Source organism: Coptis chinensis, chromosome 6 (assembly GCF_015680905.1).
Source record: "Coptis chinensis isolate HL-2020 chromosome 6, ASM1568090v1, whole genome shotgun sequence".
In the NCBI taxonomy this organism is placed as follows: domain Eukaryota; kingdom Viridiplantae; phylum Streptophyta; class Magnoliopsida; order Ranunculales; family Ranunculaceae; genus Coptis; species Coptis chinensis.
In genome coordinates this window covers 14629954-14647129 of record NC_141461.1, presented here as the reverse complement: position 1 = coordinate 14647129, position 17176 = coordinate 14629954, and the positions used below count along the sequence as shown (strand labels likewise).

The following is a 17176-nucleotide window of genomic DNA, read 5'->3' as shown; positions in this document are numbered from 1 at the left end:
TGTTGGAGATAGAATATGTTATAGAGTCAAATGAATTGTGATGCACTGATAATCTTAAGTTCAAAATTGGACATTTTAGAATTCATACCATATGGATGGCTAACTGAATTTCTTAATTTCTATACTAATTACATAAATCCTGTCAAGGATGAGGAGACTTTGAGGGTATGGTATTGAATCTTGTAAGCACTAACGCCTTTATCTCTCTCTAGTTTTCTCTCATTTATCCCTTACTCTACTGATCTACCTTGTAAAGAGAGTTAGATATGCCTACATGGTTGGTAGCCCCAAATCTGTGGACCTTAGGCATACCCTACTCCCCTCAGGATATCCATGTCCACTGGAAGTAGAACATATTATAAAAATATGTATATACTATATACAAGGTTGTACCTCGTGCATATTTTTGCAGAGTTCTTTCTATAGGCTCTCCTTTTGGGGCGGTGAAATTGTTTCTTATCAGTGAATTACTGTTTATTTATTAGAAAATGGCAAAGTGATCTCAAAGTTAAAGACTAAACAGTAAACAACTAAACATGGTCACAGTTAACTACTTCAGTATTGGATCCACTATATACTTGTCGAAGTGGATGTTATTCAATCTTGATCAATTACCATAGCAATGCCCGATGAAGAGAGGATTATCTGCATTCTGAATGTTTGCATGTTATTATACTGCATCCGGGCATCCGGCCATACAAACCATTTGTGATTAGACTGTCCCTCTTTGGCTATAAGATGTGGCAAGCCTCATGTAAAATGTTTTAGCAATAAGTGTTAGAAAAATGGATTTGTACAAATCCATTGAGATATGAATGAGTAATTTGTCTCTCAAGTTATCCCACATTGAGATGAAATGAGTTTATCTTGAAATAGTAGGTAAAATGAGAATTTTTTTTCCGAAAGGGTGTACTGGTTCGAAATAGTGTATTATGCTAAAAAAAGTGTGACATTTCGAAATGTGCACTGGTTCGAAATAGTGTATTATGCTGAAAAGGTGTGATGACCTTTCGAAATAGGCACTGGTTCGAAACAGTGTTTTATGCCGAAATGGTGTGTCCTTTTGAAATATGTGACTTTTCAAAGAATTGTTTACTTTTTTTCAAGAGTCACTGTGTTGTTTTGAAGATGCACCACTCACCTATAAATAGTGGATTAATTTGGAGAGAAAGAGACACTAGATCACACAGAGTTCTGATTTTTTTCTTCTCTCTCTCCGTTTTTAGTCAAATACTATGTTGTGTTCGCTGAGTCTATAAAATTGAAGTGCTAATTTTCTATAAAAGAAAATCCGTTCTATCTTGAGAGACAGTTTATATCAACCTTCAAATACTGTGAAGGGAAAAATCTGTCTTAAGGACATAGTGATCATCACTAGACCCGGATTTAATCATTGGTAAATTAAGTTCATTCGTTGAACTAAAATATTTGTTTGTTTGTTGAAATTAAAGGTTTGTTCATGATATATTTGTTATATCAATTTGATTTCTTGTTTACTTAATAATAAATATATTTATGAAATAAGTTTCCTACAATAAGCACTCTAACGTTGCAGCATTTATAGGCAAGTCTTGTTTAGTCATTGATAATATACTTGAATCTTCTTACTTAATGTAAAAGGATCTTAGCTAAATAATCTCCAGGTTCAAAGGGAGGTGTAGTTTTGGATGAATGATGGATGATAAATTGTAGGTATTGTGATATTACAGATGTCGAACGAAGGATCCATCACCAAGGATATTCGACACAACAAATTCATTGAATAATTAAACTAAACCTGGCCGGGATGGAAAAATATGTTGTTTAATGACCTTAATTGGATCATAGGGCTGCATAAGTAAATAGCTAGGTCTGGCAGTGATTATTTATAAAATCCCAGGACTATTTTTGAATACCAGATGGTGGAAGGTTTTAGATTTGATAATCCAGTGGGAATGGATTATTTGTTTAATTTTTGGCTATCTCTACACTATATGATAGCCAGGTTTGTAGGAACTACACTTCTCAACCGAATAGTGTATTTTTAATCTCTCAATTTTAAAATTTTAGAACCATCTATCTATATTTATTTAAATTATATCTCTTTTATTTATTAATTACAATTGGCTCCTTGATCTCTATTAAAATTGAACCACCTCCTTCTTCAATAATTTTAGGATAGTCTTCTTAATTTAAAAGCTAAAATTTATGTATAGGAATTGTATATCTTTTCCATTTTTAAAAAATTGTTTCTCTTTTCTTAGTGAGAAATTCACAAAAAATTGTTTCTCTTTAGTTTTTTTAACAATTTTCATTTTAGTTCTTTACAATTTGGCGAACTGATGCGTAGCACAGGACACATGCTAGTTTTTAATAATGAGTTTTTCTATAATAACTATGATTTGTTCGTGGAATTTCAATTTGGAGTTGAAATTCATTTAACTCGGTGCACAAGAGTTGCGTAAATGTAGAACTCATGACAGGATAAGGACAGGGAGTCCTAATTTGATCCCAAGACCAACACCAAAAAGAAACTACACCAATCTCTATAATTAGAAGTGGAAGATTTCAGAAGAGATCATTAGTCTGGCTAGAAATAGAAACTCAAAGCTTGGGGGTTGTGAATTATTCATTAAAACTAGCTATTCCCATTTATAAGAACAGGGTAGAGACAATCACTCAAACCTAAAGAATCTCTGGAAAGGCGCTTCGTATCTTTGTAACCAAGAAGGTTTGTCATCAGTAATGATTACTGCATTGTCTGGAAGAGCAGTTCTTATTTTGGATAACAAATCTGCAGTGCCATTGCCTTCTGGCCAAATAGTTGTAATTTTCCATTCTTGTAGCTTGTTCAAATTAACTGTCATTCCATCTTGCTTGTACTAAAAGCAGTAGCTGCACCTTCAGAATCAGTCTCCACCCACAACTTCGGCCACCCCTTCACCGCCTCTCTATATACCTTCAAGTATGGCCCAACATTTAGTTCTGAAGTTAGTTCCCACAATTATGTTTTTGGCCATTGTCATTTTAAATTCTCCCATCTGTCCTTGATATGCGACTCCAATGCTAGATGGACCTGGGTTGCGCGCCACAAGCAGTTCCATCTGTATTGAGTTTGATGATATTTGGGGCCGGAGGGATCCAACAACATTGCTTAACTTTAGGTGCACTCTTAGGTCTATGATTAACATTCCAATAACTCAGAATACCACTCTCATAAGGTGAGTCACTGAGTTGAAGTTTATCCCTTTTGACATATTACCAGTTATCCTTACTAGGGTCCTGACATAAAGTTTGCATTCCCACAAATTTGCCTTCTTGTTATCATAGTGAGCTCGCTCCATTTCTCTGCTTCCAAATAAGAAGCATTCGTTCCATCTACAATGCAAAAGTTCCAAAGGTGCTTGATTCTAGGGCTCCGCCATTATTTATCGTCAAAGGTTCAGAGAAGCCTAGAATAGGTAAACTGAAATTAAAAATCTGTCGAATCCATCGCCAGATTTGCTGTGCAAATGAGCATTCCCATATAAGATGCTTCTGAGTCTCACCACTTTTATTACACATTCTAGAGAGGAACCCAACCTTATGTACTCTGTCATCAGTCGCAACACCCTTCTTGACAATCTTCCAAGCAAGTGCCGCAGGCAAGTCTTGGGTGTATAAGGCCATTCTAGATGAATTTGTTCCAACTCACAATAGGTTTGTGCAACTCTAATCTCCTTATGCAGATTTGGACCATAATTAACTTTTTAAACTGGAGCCCATATCGTGTAGTCCTCGAACTGAGAGCTACATTTGTGAACTGAATTCATGTTAATGTTCAGACTGTCAAGAATTTGCTAAGTAATGTCTGGGATCTGCCAAGTATCATTTACTAGGAGATCACAAACCTTGGCTCTGCATCCCTTCAAATATTGAGTACTTAAATTGACCAATTTCTTCAAAGATTTAATCCCCAACCAGTTACGACTCCTCCATATATCCACTTTCTCACCAGAACCAACAATCCATTAAAATTGTTGGCTTTCGGAACAAATGGCAGATAAATTGAATATTTCCATTGGGCGGATGCAGGATTCTCCACAAAGGGACTACTAGCCTTAATTGCCACTACTATTTGGTTTTGACATTTTTAGGGGTATAATTCATGAATAATGACCACTAAATACATATTTAATAGATATTTTTTTGGCAAAGATTGTTAACTCATAGATCCGCCCCTCCAAGGAAGTGCAGTCAGCTCTTACAGATAAAGTAGCAGATTTTATGGTTGATGGAAATTGGGTTCTTCCACCGGAGTTTACACAGGAGATTCGAGACCGAGTACTACAGGTGCCTATTCCTTTGGAGCCTACTAAAGATGAGATGATATGGTCGAAGTCTCCATCGGGAAAATTCAACTTCAAAGACGCTTATCAAGCAGTTCGCCCTTTGCAACCAGTTGTATGGTGGAGTAAATTTATCTAGAAAAAGTGCATTCCACTTTCCCATCACGCCTTTTCTAAGAGTAGTATCTAAAGACCACAAAAAATTTCTCATCATCTTCTCCGTTTCCTTTATCAAAGAAAAAGGCACAACCAAAACCACTCTTTTAAAATTTCCAGGTACGTCACATGATTATTTTCCACACAGAGAGGTTCAATCAGACTGAAGGAAAATTTGACATTAGCATTTTGTGTATAGCGACACATCTTTGGCACCAAAGGAGAGACCATAGAATGAGATAAGACGATAAAGACGCATTTTATCATTTTATGGATGTTTTTTGTTTATTCATGAACTTCAATAATTTCATCACCAATAGCTACATGAACATGTGTATTGACATCTGCAGTGCCAGAAGGAGCGCAAACGACAGCATTGTTGCCATCCATGGGTTCAATTCCATCCGCTGATCTCTTGCCTGTGACATTATTACTTCCAACTGATAACCACTGGACTTGTAACTGTAACTGCTCAAATTTGTACATGAACTGTAAAGCAATTCTCATTCTCTTGTCTAGTTTCCTGGCAGGGCTTTGGAAAACATACTCCAGTGCCACACTTGGGAGTTCAGTCAGAAAGAGAGACACCTTTTCCACAAATAGTTGCTCCATTCGTTCATACAACTCTTTGAATGTTCCATGCCTTCCATCTTCAATAAAATCTTTTATGATTAGATGTGCATCTGAATCGAAAAAAAGAGGACAATTCAATAACTGTCCAATCTCTTTAATAACCTGTAGTGGATGATTTGGGACAAATTGCAAATGAGACTCGGCAGTATTGAAAGAAATATTCTTAACTTGGGGATACTTCAATTGCACAGGGTTGACTACTGTCTTTTGAAACCAATGATTACTGATGTCCCTAGTCATCCACAAATTCTTTGCTAGTCTTCTTTTGAACATATTGGCAAAACCCATGGAATCCAATCTCTTGTCGACAAAATAAATGATACTAAAAGCTTCATCTAAAGCTTCGACTAAGGGTCTGCTAAATTCCGATGGTAACAAAATATTTGACAGTCTTACAAGAATTACAAGTAAGAGACAATTGTTAGTTCCTTCGATAAAACGTGATTCTTGAGATGGATGACTTCTGGATAGGAGATGGATGAGGCGACGTGGTTCATCCTCCCGGCATTTTTTGCTCCAACTAGTCAAATCTGCAGTAGCATTCTCACCAAGATAATCAGCGGCATTTCTTTTGGAAATAAGTTTCCTCATTGCCCAAGTTAAAAATATAACCACTTTATCCATCCGGTTGAGAATTATTTCTGTTGCAAACAATACTCGAATGACAGTATCTTCTACTTGGCATTTTTTCATGATGCCAGAGTACATTTTCCAATTTAATAGCAATTTGGAAAACACCTCGAAGGCCTTAAATTGGTCGCAACTCCATTTGTACCATGATATATTTTCTTCAGGTTTGTAGTGGTTCATTTGGCTTGCGACGGAAAACCACCTAAAAGTGATGGCCAATGTACCCAACACTAGGGTGATAACTTGTGACACCACGACAATCAAAACTGACCATTTATAATCTGAAACTCCTTCGCAAAACCTCAAGTGCTTAAGAAAAAATGTCCGAAAAGCAACTTCTAGGAAAACCAGCGGGGAAATTGTGCAAAGCAGGCCTACAGCAGGATAGTGGGCAAACGAGCAGACTCTTACTTGATAGTTATACAAGGCAACATTTTCATAGATTAGCTCAAGTCGTCCTCTATAACTCAGTCCTACGTCATATCCTTTTCCCCAATCGTTTCCTCTGAGGGGTCTGATTGCGTTGGCTAAAAAACTAGAGTAGAGGGTAAAATACCACATTACGATGAGTATTAGACACATTAAAATTAAAATGATGATATGTTCTATGAAGAAAACCGAAAAGATCAAGCCCGTAGCCATTTGTATGCAAGTATTAACAATAACAGTAACTACAAGAATAGTCAAGGAGGCCATATTAACAAACAATTCAGAACCTTCCATATCTAAGACGGAAGGCAAGAAAAATCCCATTGATATGCATATAAAAGTACTACCACAAAGTTTAGATAGCTGATCCTGAGGACTAGGCATTGGGGTAGTGAGATCAAATGGGAGTTTTGTTGATATTGCAAGAAGAGACAGTGTCAAAGAATTGAGTGAAAAAAATTCACAAGGCAACCATGGTTTTTTTCGACGATATTCATGAAACACATCACAGATCATTAACAGTAATAATACCAAAGTGGCTGTTGAGATGTATAAACCTATAACTGGCATCGGAGCAGCATACCTGGTATCTACTACCCCCCCTAGACACTGCTGTTTCTCCATTAGCCTTATGAGCGTTCAACCCAAGCCTCTTCTTCAGTTTCCTTTGGTATTTAAGCAGCTAATTAGCTTATCTGACTTGAAATGTTGACACCGGTATACGTTTTCCACTCTCAAAAAAGAGTCTTCTATGCTAATTTGCAGCGTGGTAGATGGGTTGTGTTTTAATGCACGGGTACTTTTCCCATAACCTCACTCTTCCAGACAGTTCCAAAAGACAGAGTTTGCAATTTACAAGGTCTTTTTATCAAAATTTAAAGTGAAAAATCTTTCGAATGCTTCCAAGATGTCATGAAGATTTTTCACTAATAAAAGTATATTAACCAGAGAAAAACAGATTATTTGACTTTGTGAGAAAAAGATGGGCAGACCTATTACAATTTTTTCCCTAACAAAATATTGTTCGAAGAGCAAAAAAATACTTGGATTTGCATCTATATAACAAAATAGGGTGGTGTCGGACCAACCACACCTCCCCCTAACATTTGGATTAATTTTATGACATGGAGGATCTAAAAGATGATGGGGTGTGTGCAACTTTGTTAAGTCACTCCATAACCATTTGGTCAACAAAGGCTACATGGGCTGGGCTTTTAACATTGGGCCCTTTACACTTTGTGAATGGACACTATAACTATTTGGGATGGGCCTTATGTTAGGCCTTTTACACCTTTTGGGCTTTTAAGTTGGTGGACTTGGGCTGGGTTTTTGCCGCAAAAATACTTGGATTTGCATTTCATGGATGCAAATGAAGCCGAATCCACCATAGACAAATACTAGTTTCATACAAATGAAGCCGAATCCACCATAGACACGTCATACACGACAAGTAAAATCACCCAATCACAACTTGCCTATTAAGAAGAAATAGAGCTAGAAATTTAACAGTTCAACATTCCCAATCGTTGATAAAGTTGAAAGTTAAAGTCAGAAACTTGACTAGCTAGGACGGTTGTATACGTCTCAGTCGTCTCGACTTGGCCAGCTGGTTCAATAACTTGATAATTTTAGTGGACTCTCAACGTCCAAAAAGGTCAGAATCTTCCTTCTCACTATCCAAACAAGAAAAAAAACCGTACAAAATAAGCAATTATAGTTGAACACTTACAATGGGTCCCTTACAAAATATAAATAGAGCATGTCTTCAGTGCGCGAGATGGTATGAGTGGCCCAGATTTGATAGCATACCATACGACCTCGCACCATAGATTTAGCCATATAGAGCATGTCTTCAGTGCGCGAGATGTATGGTGCGCAGGTAATGTGGGCTTTTGGATCAGTATTTTTGCCATGCAATACACACGCATCCCTTGGTATGAGTGGCCCAGATTTGACAGCATACCATACGACCTGCGCACCATAAATTTAGCCATATATATATACTAGTGAGTAACCGGGCCTTCGGCACGGATTGTTCTAGAATTGCGTTGTCATGAAAATAGTAGTATGAATTTTATTCAAATTTTATTAGTCTTCTCTTAAGAGAGAAATTTCGATCACAGTGATATCTACCTATTAAATAAATGAATAAAACAACTGAACAAGGTGTTGTTTCAGAAGTGGTGCAGAGTCTGATTTTATGCACACTGATTCATTGAAGAGAATCCTAGAAATTATTTGTTGATGGAAGAATGGATCACTTGCAGTACTGATTTACCCACCCACATCACAATATCGTCAATAAAATAGAATACATGGCCACGGAACATAAACTAAGAACAAACTAATCAGGCGATAGTAACATATAAGCCCTCCTTCAAGAAAATGTGCCCTATCTATACAGTTGACACTGTTATAAAATATAAAACAGAAAACACTGATTAAAACACACACACAATGGTGGTTCAGGGATATATTATTTACTTAAGATGAACAAAAAAATTGTTTCAATACATACACATGAAATACAATTGGCTTATTTCTAGCACGTACTAACATAACAACATTTAGCAATATACAACCTCTTAACACGTTCCAATGCTAATTTTACTCACACGTTCGATTAGGGAATTAAAGAACAAAAGAATAATTTGACTCTGGTACACACAAATGATCATTTTAAGCCCATCCCTGGCGGCCCATAGCTCTACCGTAGAGTTAGTGGCATTGCCAATATTTTGCCTTGCTCCTTGCAGTTTCATCAACATCTCAAATGGGGATGTAATTATTAGTAATAATTAATGTGGCATTATCTCAAATGGGGATGTAATCATTAGTAATAATTAAGGTGGCATTAGTAATCATTTCCCCAAATGGGGAATCCATATGAGATGGATTGATTCTTTATGGGTACTCAAGCACTAAGATACTATTAGTATTAACAATTGCATAACAACAAATATAGTTGAATGAACTGAAATTCAACAGCGAAGTTTACTATTCTTAATCTACACCTATATCATATTATAAAGAGTTTACTATTCTTAATCTACACCTATAACATATTATAAAGACAACTTAAAAGAGTACGTAAATCTATCTACATATATTTCTACATATAAATGAAAATAATTAGCTGAATCGAAAACAAAAAGTGGTGAATGAAGAAACTCAGATCCTTTAAGGAATGTACCTAGACGTAACGGAGTTCTTAACTTGATCTAATGCTTTATCTTTCATTATATCATTATCATGCTGTTTTGTTGCACGAAAAATCTAAGAACACCTATTTCGTAGTAACAACGTATGTCAACAAAAGGCATATGAATTATTGTAAAAAAGCTAACAAAAGCTTCAAAAGTATTCTTATGACCTATAACAAAAATATAGTGAGAGATATCTTGTCAATGCATTAAGCTAGGGCAAATCACCCATGATTAATGTCAAGCCACTCATTATTTTTTTTATCTTTTTATTTTTTTTTTTTTTTTTTTTTTTTTTTTAAAATTTTTATTCTTCAATTTTTTAATTTACAAACTAATTAACATATAAAGAGGCTAAGAGAGGGATCTTGTTATACCTTAGCTCTCATATGGGGACCAGCAAATTGGGACTTCACCAAACCCTTGATTTCCCACCTGCAAGGTGAGAATCCACATGATGCAAAAGTACAAACAACAATGGACTTCACCTAGCCCTTGATTTTCCATCTGCTGTCAAGTAGGAATGTAGGACCCTGGTAATATGTGATTACACAAAATTTGATGAGTAGTAATATTGTCGCCGCAAAGAAAATGAGATAAATAGTATTTACACATTATTCAGGCCAACTTTTTACTAAACAACAAACAATCACTAAATTGTAGTTTTTCTTCGAGATGCAATAGAAGATACCATATAAATGTACAATCAATAAGTACATGAATAAAAAAAAGAACATTGCAAAGACTTGCTGAATAAGAAGCAGACCACTAAATAGTAAAACATCTTAAATTTGTGGCTTCTCGTACCACAACGCTTATTAACTGAGATTAGTAAACAAATTCAAAATACCTAGTCTTTTTAGGATAAAAATATACATCCTACGCATTTTTCTTTATATCCATCTCTTACGCCAAATTGATTAGCACTAATATCCATCCATAAATTTATAAAGAGGAAAACTGACAATGTAGACTGTTCCCTAAATTCCTTACTCTGTGTGTGTGTGTGTGGGGGGGGAGAGAGATCTACAATGACAATAATCCCAAAATAAAAAACAAAACAACTATACCAAATGTGACCAAATTAAAATGCATTATTTCATAACAGTTCAAGGAAACCCATTTAGTCTGTTCCACCCCGCTTCTCTCTTGGTAGAAAGGAAAAATGTAGGCATTCTTTGTCCATTGAAACAATTCAATGAGATATAAGAAATTTTGTGTTCTCGTCAGGAAGACCTCGTACAATGTAGGGGAAAGGATTTATTATACATTCTTTGATACCTTCTCAATACAGTCAAAGGATTGGAATAAGAAATCATAATAGCACATCAAAGAGCTTAGAACATGATGTACTTGAAAGATTGGATTAAAAGGAGCTCAGAATGGCACAGCGAATTGGGTGATTAATAGTAGAAGGCAACCGGCTAATAAAGGTAGGAGTTACTACATAGAATCCATTTCAATAAGCAACAACTTTTTAATTCAATAGAAGGTTGTATAGAGTTTAAATAAAGGTTAATACAAAAGACTTCATTTCTAAATGAAAACTATTTCTAAATGAATGCAATATACAAAAAGGAATGACATGCATAAACACTAAGTCAAATTCTAGAAAAAGCAGTTGACGATTTGAGCATGCAGAAAATCCACATAGACTACTACACAAAATTCATTTGCTTGGTAATACTTGCAATATGAGCATTTGAAAAACATATTAGAAATATCAAATAAATTATCCCATGTCCACAGTTAAATAATGACCAAATACCACTCCACTACTCCTCATAAAGACAATAGTGCTTACTTTTAACTACATGCATATGCCTTAACTTTCTAATATATACACCTCTGGATGTGGAGACCAACACTTTGAAGGGAGCTCTAACAAAGAAGTGCAACGCTCAAGCAAGCCAAACGATGACAGATCATCACATTTGAAATATATGATTGAGTGCAAGAACAAAATGCAGTTTTTTTTTAATGCAATCGGTATTTGTGCTGGAAAAGGAAAAATTAGATAAATATTATCACAATTTTAAGCAACTGGCTATTATTGTACATTGTAATAACTAATAAGCAATTGGCTAACTAACTACGTGGCATCAATTAAAAAGCAGGATTAATATTTGCAAAGATTTAAAATTGGTTACTTACATTACGTGAAATACCCAAAAAGAATGCCCATTCTGCAATTTGTTCTCTACTTCTTTGTCAATCAAGAAGAATGACCCATTTATGTGTTACAAAGATGGAGTTTCAGTAAACCAATTAAAATTTTCACGTCCCTGTTAAATTAAACCTGTAGACATTCAAGAAGTAATCGTAAAATTTCCTCAAATTTAAATATCCAAGTTTTAAAAGGATAAACTATACCTCAATTATAAGCCAATAGAAATATTGAGAACTGGCGATGGAAAAAGAGTTTGTAGATTAAAAGTCCAGCGAGAGTAACATGTTAGAAGAGTTGAGATTATAGGGAACAAAAAGGGGAAAATCAATAAAATTTTCCCATTTGGTTCATAATACGTAATCGATAGTGGCAGAGAAATATGTTAAAGGCATAGAAATAAATCCATCGAGGATGCTGAAGGGCAAAAGTCTCATAGCAATCTCTATAATTAAGAACACCATGACAACGATTTTTTCGATTATTATCAGTGTAAGCAACAAAAGTAGGGTATTTTAAACAATCTGAGATAAAAAAAAAAAACAAACAATCAAATATAAGATGTTGAATAGTGAAGATTGCTTACCAGCACGAATTTCTGGCAACACTACTGATCAACGGTGAAAGAGTATAAAGAGAGACCCACACATTTTAAGAAATCTAACAACCAAAATAGAGTGGAAGAAAAAAAAAATAGTGAATCGCTAATTGTGTGAATAAAGGATAGGTTGTTGTGTTTTTTCCCTCAATCAAACGACAACTTGCTCAGAGCTTCTTTGAACACTTCGACATAGTATTGTCTTTCTATTAAATAGTATATAGACTATATAAGACCATTGTATTAGATGGTTTACTTATTATGTAGTATTGTTCAATACATAGATGATATAAACAAATCAAATTGATATTAACCTTGATTCAACAATGACCAAAAAAAAAAAAAAAACTGCATCAACTAATTATAACTCATAGCTTAAAAAGTATCAAAGAAATAACTTTAAAAAAAAATATTTGATTAAGTTAAATGAAGTTTAGGCGATAGAATATGGAGGTGTACAAACCTTCCTTCCGTGATTCGTGTTTGCCAATCTACTACTTCCGTTGCTCAACTACAATGAAAAACAGAAAAATAAATCCCGAATTATGAAACTGACAACACATTTTCTAGCAGTCAGCAAAAATAGAAAAAAGCGACAGTCTTCAACGAAAAATGCAAAATAAACAAACAAAAGAGGGAGAAAAAATGAACACGAAAGACCAATAATTCTCCACAGTACACCGTACCATTTATTCTTTCTCTCAATACGTCAAAACTGAAATGGATTATCGATAGAGGGGTGGGAGAAGAAGAAGAATAGAGAAAATAATACCAATTGTGACTAAAGAACATGGTAAAACAAAACTAAAGATACCGGTGTTCAATTTGGTGAAGAAGATAACACCTTGTCCCTTTTAAGATTAGAATTGGGTTATCTTGGAGGCGTGAGAGAGAGAAGAAAAGAGAATATTTTTTTGTTCAATGGTTTTTCATTTCTAATCGCAGTCACGCTGTAATCAAGGAAGAAGAAGAAGTAGGAGGCGAAAGAAGAACATATTGGTTTCTTCTTCGCTTCGTTTCGATGAGAACTGATGGGTTAGGAGAGCGAACGAAAGGGTTTCTTCTAAGAAAGGTTTTCATGATTAATATTCCATGACTAATATCCCATTTAATTTCTAATCTAACTCACACGCTTTGGTGGCACTATTGTAACCCTCGATTTATACCCCTGAAATCGAATCCCAGCCGCGAGTTAGAAAATAGCCCTGTTTTGTTAAGTTGAAAAAGCAAGCATTCTATCCATTGATAAGTTATTATTAATTAACCATAACCACTCAATAAGCAAGACATGAAGTACCAGACTCTATGGTTCCTCGATATTTCTCCTGCTCCACCTTCGCTTTGGTACCTTTTATCCTTTAAGACAGGCCATGTTCCTAATCTTTCAGGTGTATCCAGTATCCAAAGACCTGAGAGGTAAGTTCTACTTAAAAAATCCCATTACAAAAAACTACCTCATTAGAAATAAAGTTAGGAATGAAAATTATTCAACGCAATCTAGTTTCAACGAATAGAGGACTAAGGCAAAAGAAAAGTGAACCTAAATTCTTGTAGTCACTTTAAACTCTTAAAGTCATATGATGAAGAAGAGCTTGAGAAGTAACACTAACGCGAAACTCAAAGGTGATGATTGATAAGATTAATGAGCATGCATCCCGTGACACTGTACATCAAAACTAAGATTGTTGTTTCCATCAGACATGCTCAACTTTCATGTTATCACACTCACGAAAGAATTATTTTGCAACGACAAACTGCATTCCTCAGCCATATCAATTTGAAATCAAGAGAGACCTTGAAAATCGGCATTTAAGATCGAGTTTAAACTAAAATACGAGACCCAAGCTTTTGACCCAAGCCACCTTCACCCAAACGGAGCCAACGTAATACCGGTTCCAACAGTCTTCTAAATAATGTTCCTTAACTAAAAAATAGTGTATCCTCAGCTCCGCAGTTTAACTTGAATCATTTGCACTCCTTGTAGGTGCCAATCGGCACCACTAATCGACTCATATATCTCCTTAAATTCCTAATTCGACAACATTATCCAGCAATGCTCAACATAGAAACAAAAAATATCGTAAGAACACAAACTGCTTCATACCAAATAAGGACAAACCCCATAATGAGAATAAAGTCCACACCAAACAAAAATTTAGTTTTGTGACTGCTAGGTGGTCATTGAAACTTCGAAACAGCTATCATGATGTGGTTCAAAACAATTACACCAGCTCATTATTTGAAATATTTCATGACATGTAGACGCCAATGAGTAATGAGTTATATCGCATTTAACCAAATCATGAATGGGATAAAAAATAATGTAAAAACGACACTTGCCATACCTATAAGGCATCTGAGTGTTACCAAGCAAGCTGATATTGTAAAGCCTGAAGTTGAAGTCAAATCATTGACGTAATGGCTGCAAGAAAGAAGATGACAATAAAGTTTGTTAGTGAATGAACAGAAACAGTTACCATCTATCAATAGATCATTGCAATTGTTGTCCAAAAAATGAGGTAGAGATCCATTATTTACTTGGTGTGCTGATGAACTTGATATTGGATAATTACACAAATATGGCATAGATGAGGAATCCATATTAGTTCCATAAATAGGCAGCATTCACTGCTCCATGTTGTAATACTCAATCTTCTCCACAATGCATCAATAACTTAAGAATAGTGAATTAACATCAACGTTGATTGGGCTGTAATTCTTGAATGCTATGTTTGTTTTTGAAAATATTGCTAAAACAGGGTTACATAAAGGCAGCAACAATCTTCCGACATTAATTTTTTAAATGAATGATTTTTTTGTATCTAATTGTAACCATAAAATACAATTTTTCCTATTAGCAATATTTTCAATTCTATTCTAGGGTTTAAAATCTTAATGAAGCCTATGAGTTTTACAATCTTAGATGGAAGCAGGAGTAGAAGTTGTTCCAAACTTTATCTTGGAATACATGTAATTCTCCTAATCTAACATTATTAACTTTTCATTTTAAGAGGTAAGTTTCAAATATACAATAGACTCACTAAATGAAACCTATAAGGCTCTCAAGGTTCCATCTAAGATATAAACTCAAGGAGTACATGTGTTGGCGCCTTCTAGTTAACATCAGTAGTGTGGAAGCCCTTAACACATACCACAAAGTATCAATCAATCAACTCCTTCACTTGGGTTTGACATAGAGAACGACCATCAGAATATGCATGTAAATTTAGTCATCAAAGCCAACAAAGCATATATGTCTCTGACTTACCGTATACAATCCCATAATTCGAACAATACAGCAAAAAAATCGTAGCACTCCAAACAAATAATACACCCTAGATTCCAAGTCATAAGAGAACCAACACAAATCCCAAGTAGATGCTCATACTTTACCGTTCGTTAAGATGCATTTTTGCAACACACTTAATGGAGTCCCTCAAAATCAGCCTCCAAACAAATGAAGATGATCAATGGATCCTGAACACACACAAAAGAAGAGCATATTTCATACATGTCAATTGGCAAACAAAAGATTATGTAGTACAAAACTGATTCAACGTACAATTGCTTAGTGTAGAATGCAAATGCTTTCAAAGCGAAAAACAATGAGATCAGAAAACTTATTGAGAGCACCAATAGTAATACATGTAGGGGAGATGCAATTGCCTGGAATGATATGAGATGTGCTAGCCTAATTGTATTGCCAATCTATACCCTTTTTTCAAATGAAACGTGCTTTATAGAAAAAGTGAGAACTAATTCTAAAAAGTACCTGTAGATTTAATGAGTTAGGAGATAGTGGAGATCCCTTACAGACCTTGCACAAACATTAGACAGTGCTCATGAGTGTAGGCAAAACCAATAAACAAAAACCAATAAGTGTGCGACACAAACAAATGGGAAGCGAGGGATTTTTCAAATAATGATGAAGAAACTAACATTTTCAAGTGCAAATCAAGGGAATTTTAGTCACTAAATTCGTTCTACAAAAGAAAGGAGGTGGAAAAGCTCACAAAACATAATCGAAGCATAATTATCATCCTTTTATAAAGACAATTTGAGTAGGAAGAAGAAGAAATTTAGAGGCGTTCGTTATCACTTGTAAAATTGAACCAACCGGCGAAGCAAGATAGAAAGACTGGAAATTGGATTTTTCACAAACTTCTTTGGCGAGAATTAACGTTTGGTGTTTATTCTGTGGTGCTTACTTTGTAATGAGAACGAAAGGGAGGTTTCTTTGAATTTTCACTTTAATTAAAAACTTTGATTTGATATGTAATGTTAAAACTACTTGAGGTTAACCCAAAATTGATGAGAGGAGGAAAAAAAAATTCCAAATATGATCAAAGACGACGAAATTCAGGTCAAGCTTAAGATCGCAACTAACTCAAACAAACAAAACAGTCATGATTTGAAAACATTTTCTTGTAGATTTAAAATATGGTCAACGCACCTTGAATGATCAGTAGCATATACCACCAATCGATCAACTGCAATATCCAAATATTAATTAAGCTAACACAACTTGTAGTAAACACAAACCAACACAGACAAATGGTTCTCATTCTCTTTAAATACACAAACTGCAGCGAAGAAATCCCAGTTACTGTTAGCACAATGAAATATAGTCCACACATCATTTTCACATTTCTCAGTGCCCTCACAAAGTAGAGGTTAGTGACAACCTTTTATAAGTATATTCACATTACTACTGGCTGAAAGTATCTACACAGATACATATGAAGGCGATCCTCACCAAAAATAATATACATGGGAAAACACCACTCTCAGTTCATCCAATTCAACAAAGACTACATAGAAACTATAACAAAAAAACAAAGAGTAAAAATGATAGAATATAAAAGAGGCTATACCCAATGTAGTTTTCCTTCTTGCAACTGGAGAGGAGGAGAACTGATGAAGATATAATGATCTCTGCAAGTGATTAGGAGATAGTTGATTTTTTTTTTTGCTTTTTGCAAAAGTGGGGGGAGGCGTAAAGTTGAGAATTGAGAGGGAGACCGAAGTTCGGAGGAAGTAGAAACGAAGTTTT

At 35.1% G+C, this 17176-nt stretch overlaps 1 protein-coding gene and 1 long non-coding RNA gene across 12 annotated transcripts; both read right to left on the bottom strand.

Moving 5' to 3' along the window:
* Positions 1-4721: 4721 nt before the first annotated feature.
* LOC147491642 (uncharacterized) lies at positions 4722-7420 on the bottom strand. 2 transcript variants are annotated; one of them, XR_015199899.1, is made up of 2 exons: positions 6739-7420; positions 4722-5146 (listed from the first exon to the last, which is right to left on the bottom strand). XR_015199899.1 is itself a non-coding variant. In XM_086568906.1 (2 exons), exons 1-2 carry the CDS (start codon positions 6777-6779, stop codon positions 4749-4751), a joined length of 1554 nt encoding a protein of 517 aa, XP_086425032.1. In that variant the 5' UTR covers positions 6780-7420; the 3' UTR covers positions 4722-4748. The 2 variants fall into 2 exon arrangements, 1 of the variants encoding a protein (XP_086425032.1); XM_086568906.1 differs by having other exon boundaries at positions 4722-6261.
* A 142-nt stretch (positions 7421-7562) lies between these two features.
* On the bottom strand, positions 7563-17167 carry LOC147491641 (uncharacterized). 10 transcript variants are annotated; one of them, XR_015199712.1, is made up of 9 exons: positions 16998-17167; positions 16577-16613; positions 15896-15940; positions 15517-15600; positions 13421-14545; positions 12587-12634; positions 11513-11657; positions 9736-9891; positions 8371-8565 (listed from the first exon to the last, which is right to left on the bottom strand). It is a non-coding gene; the product is annotated as an uncharacterized LOC147491641 (long non-coding RNA). The 10 variants fall into 10 exon arrangements; XR_015199716.1 differs by lacking the exon at positions 15896-15940 and having other exon boundaries at positions 13421-13532; positions 14469-14545; positions 15512-15600; XR_015199709.1 differs by lacking the exon at positions 15896-15940 and having other exon boundaries at positions 13421-13532; positions 14469-14545.
* Between the last annotated feature and the right edge of the window lie 9 nt (positions 17168-17176).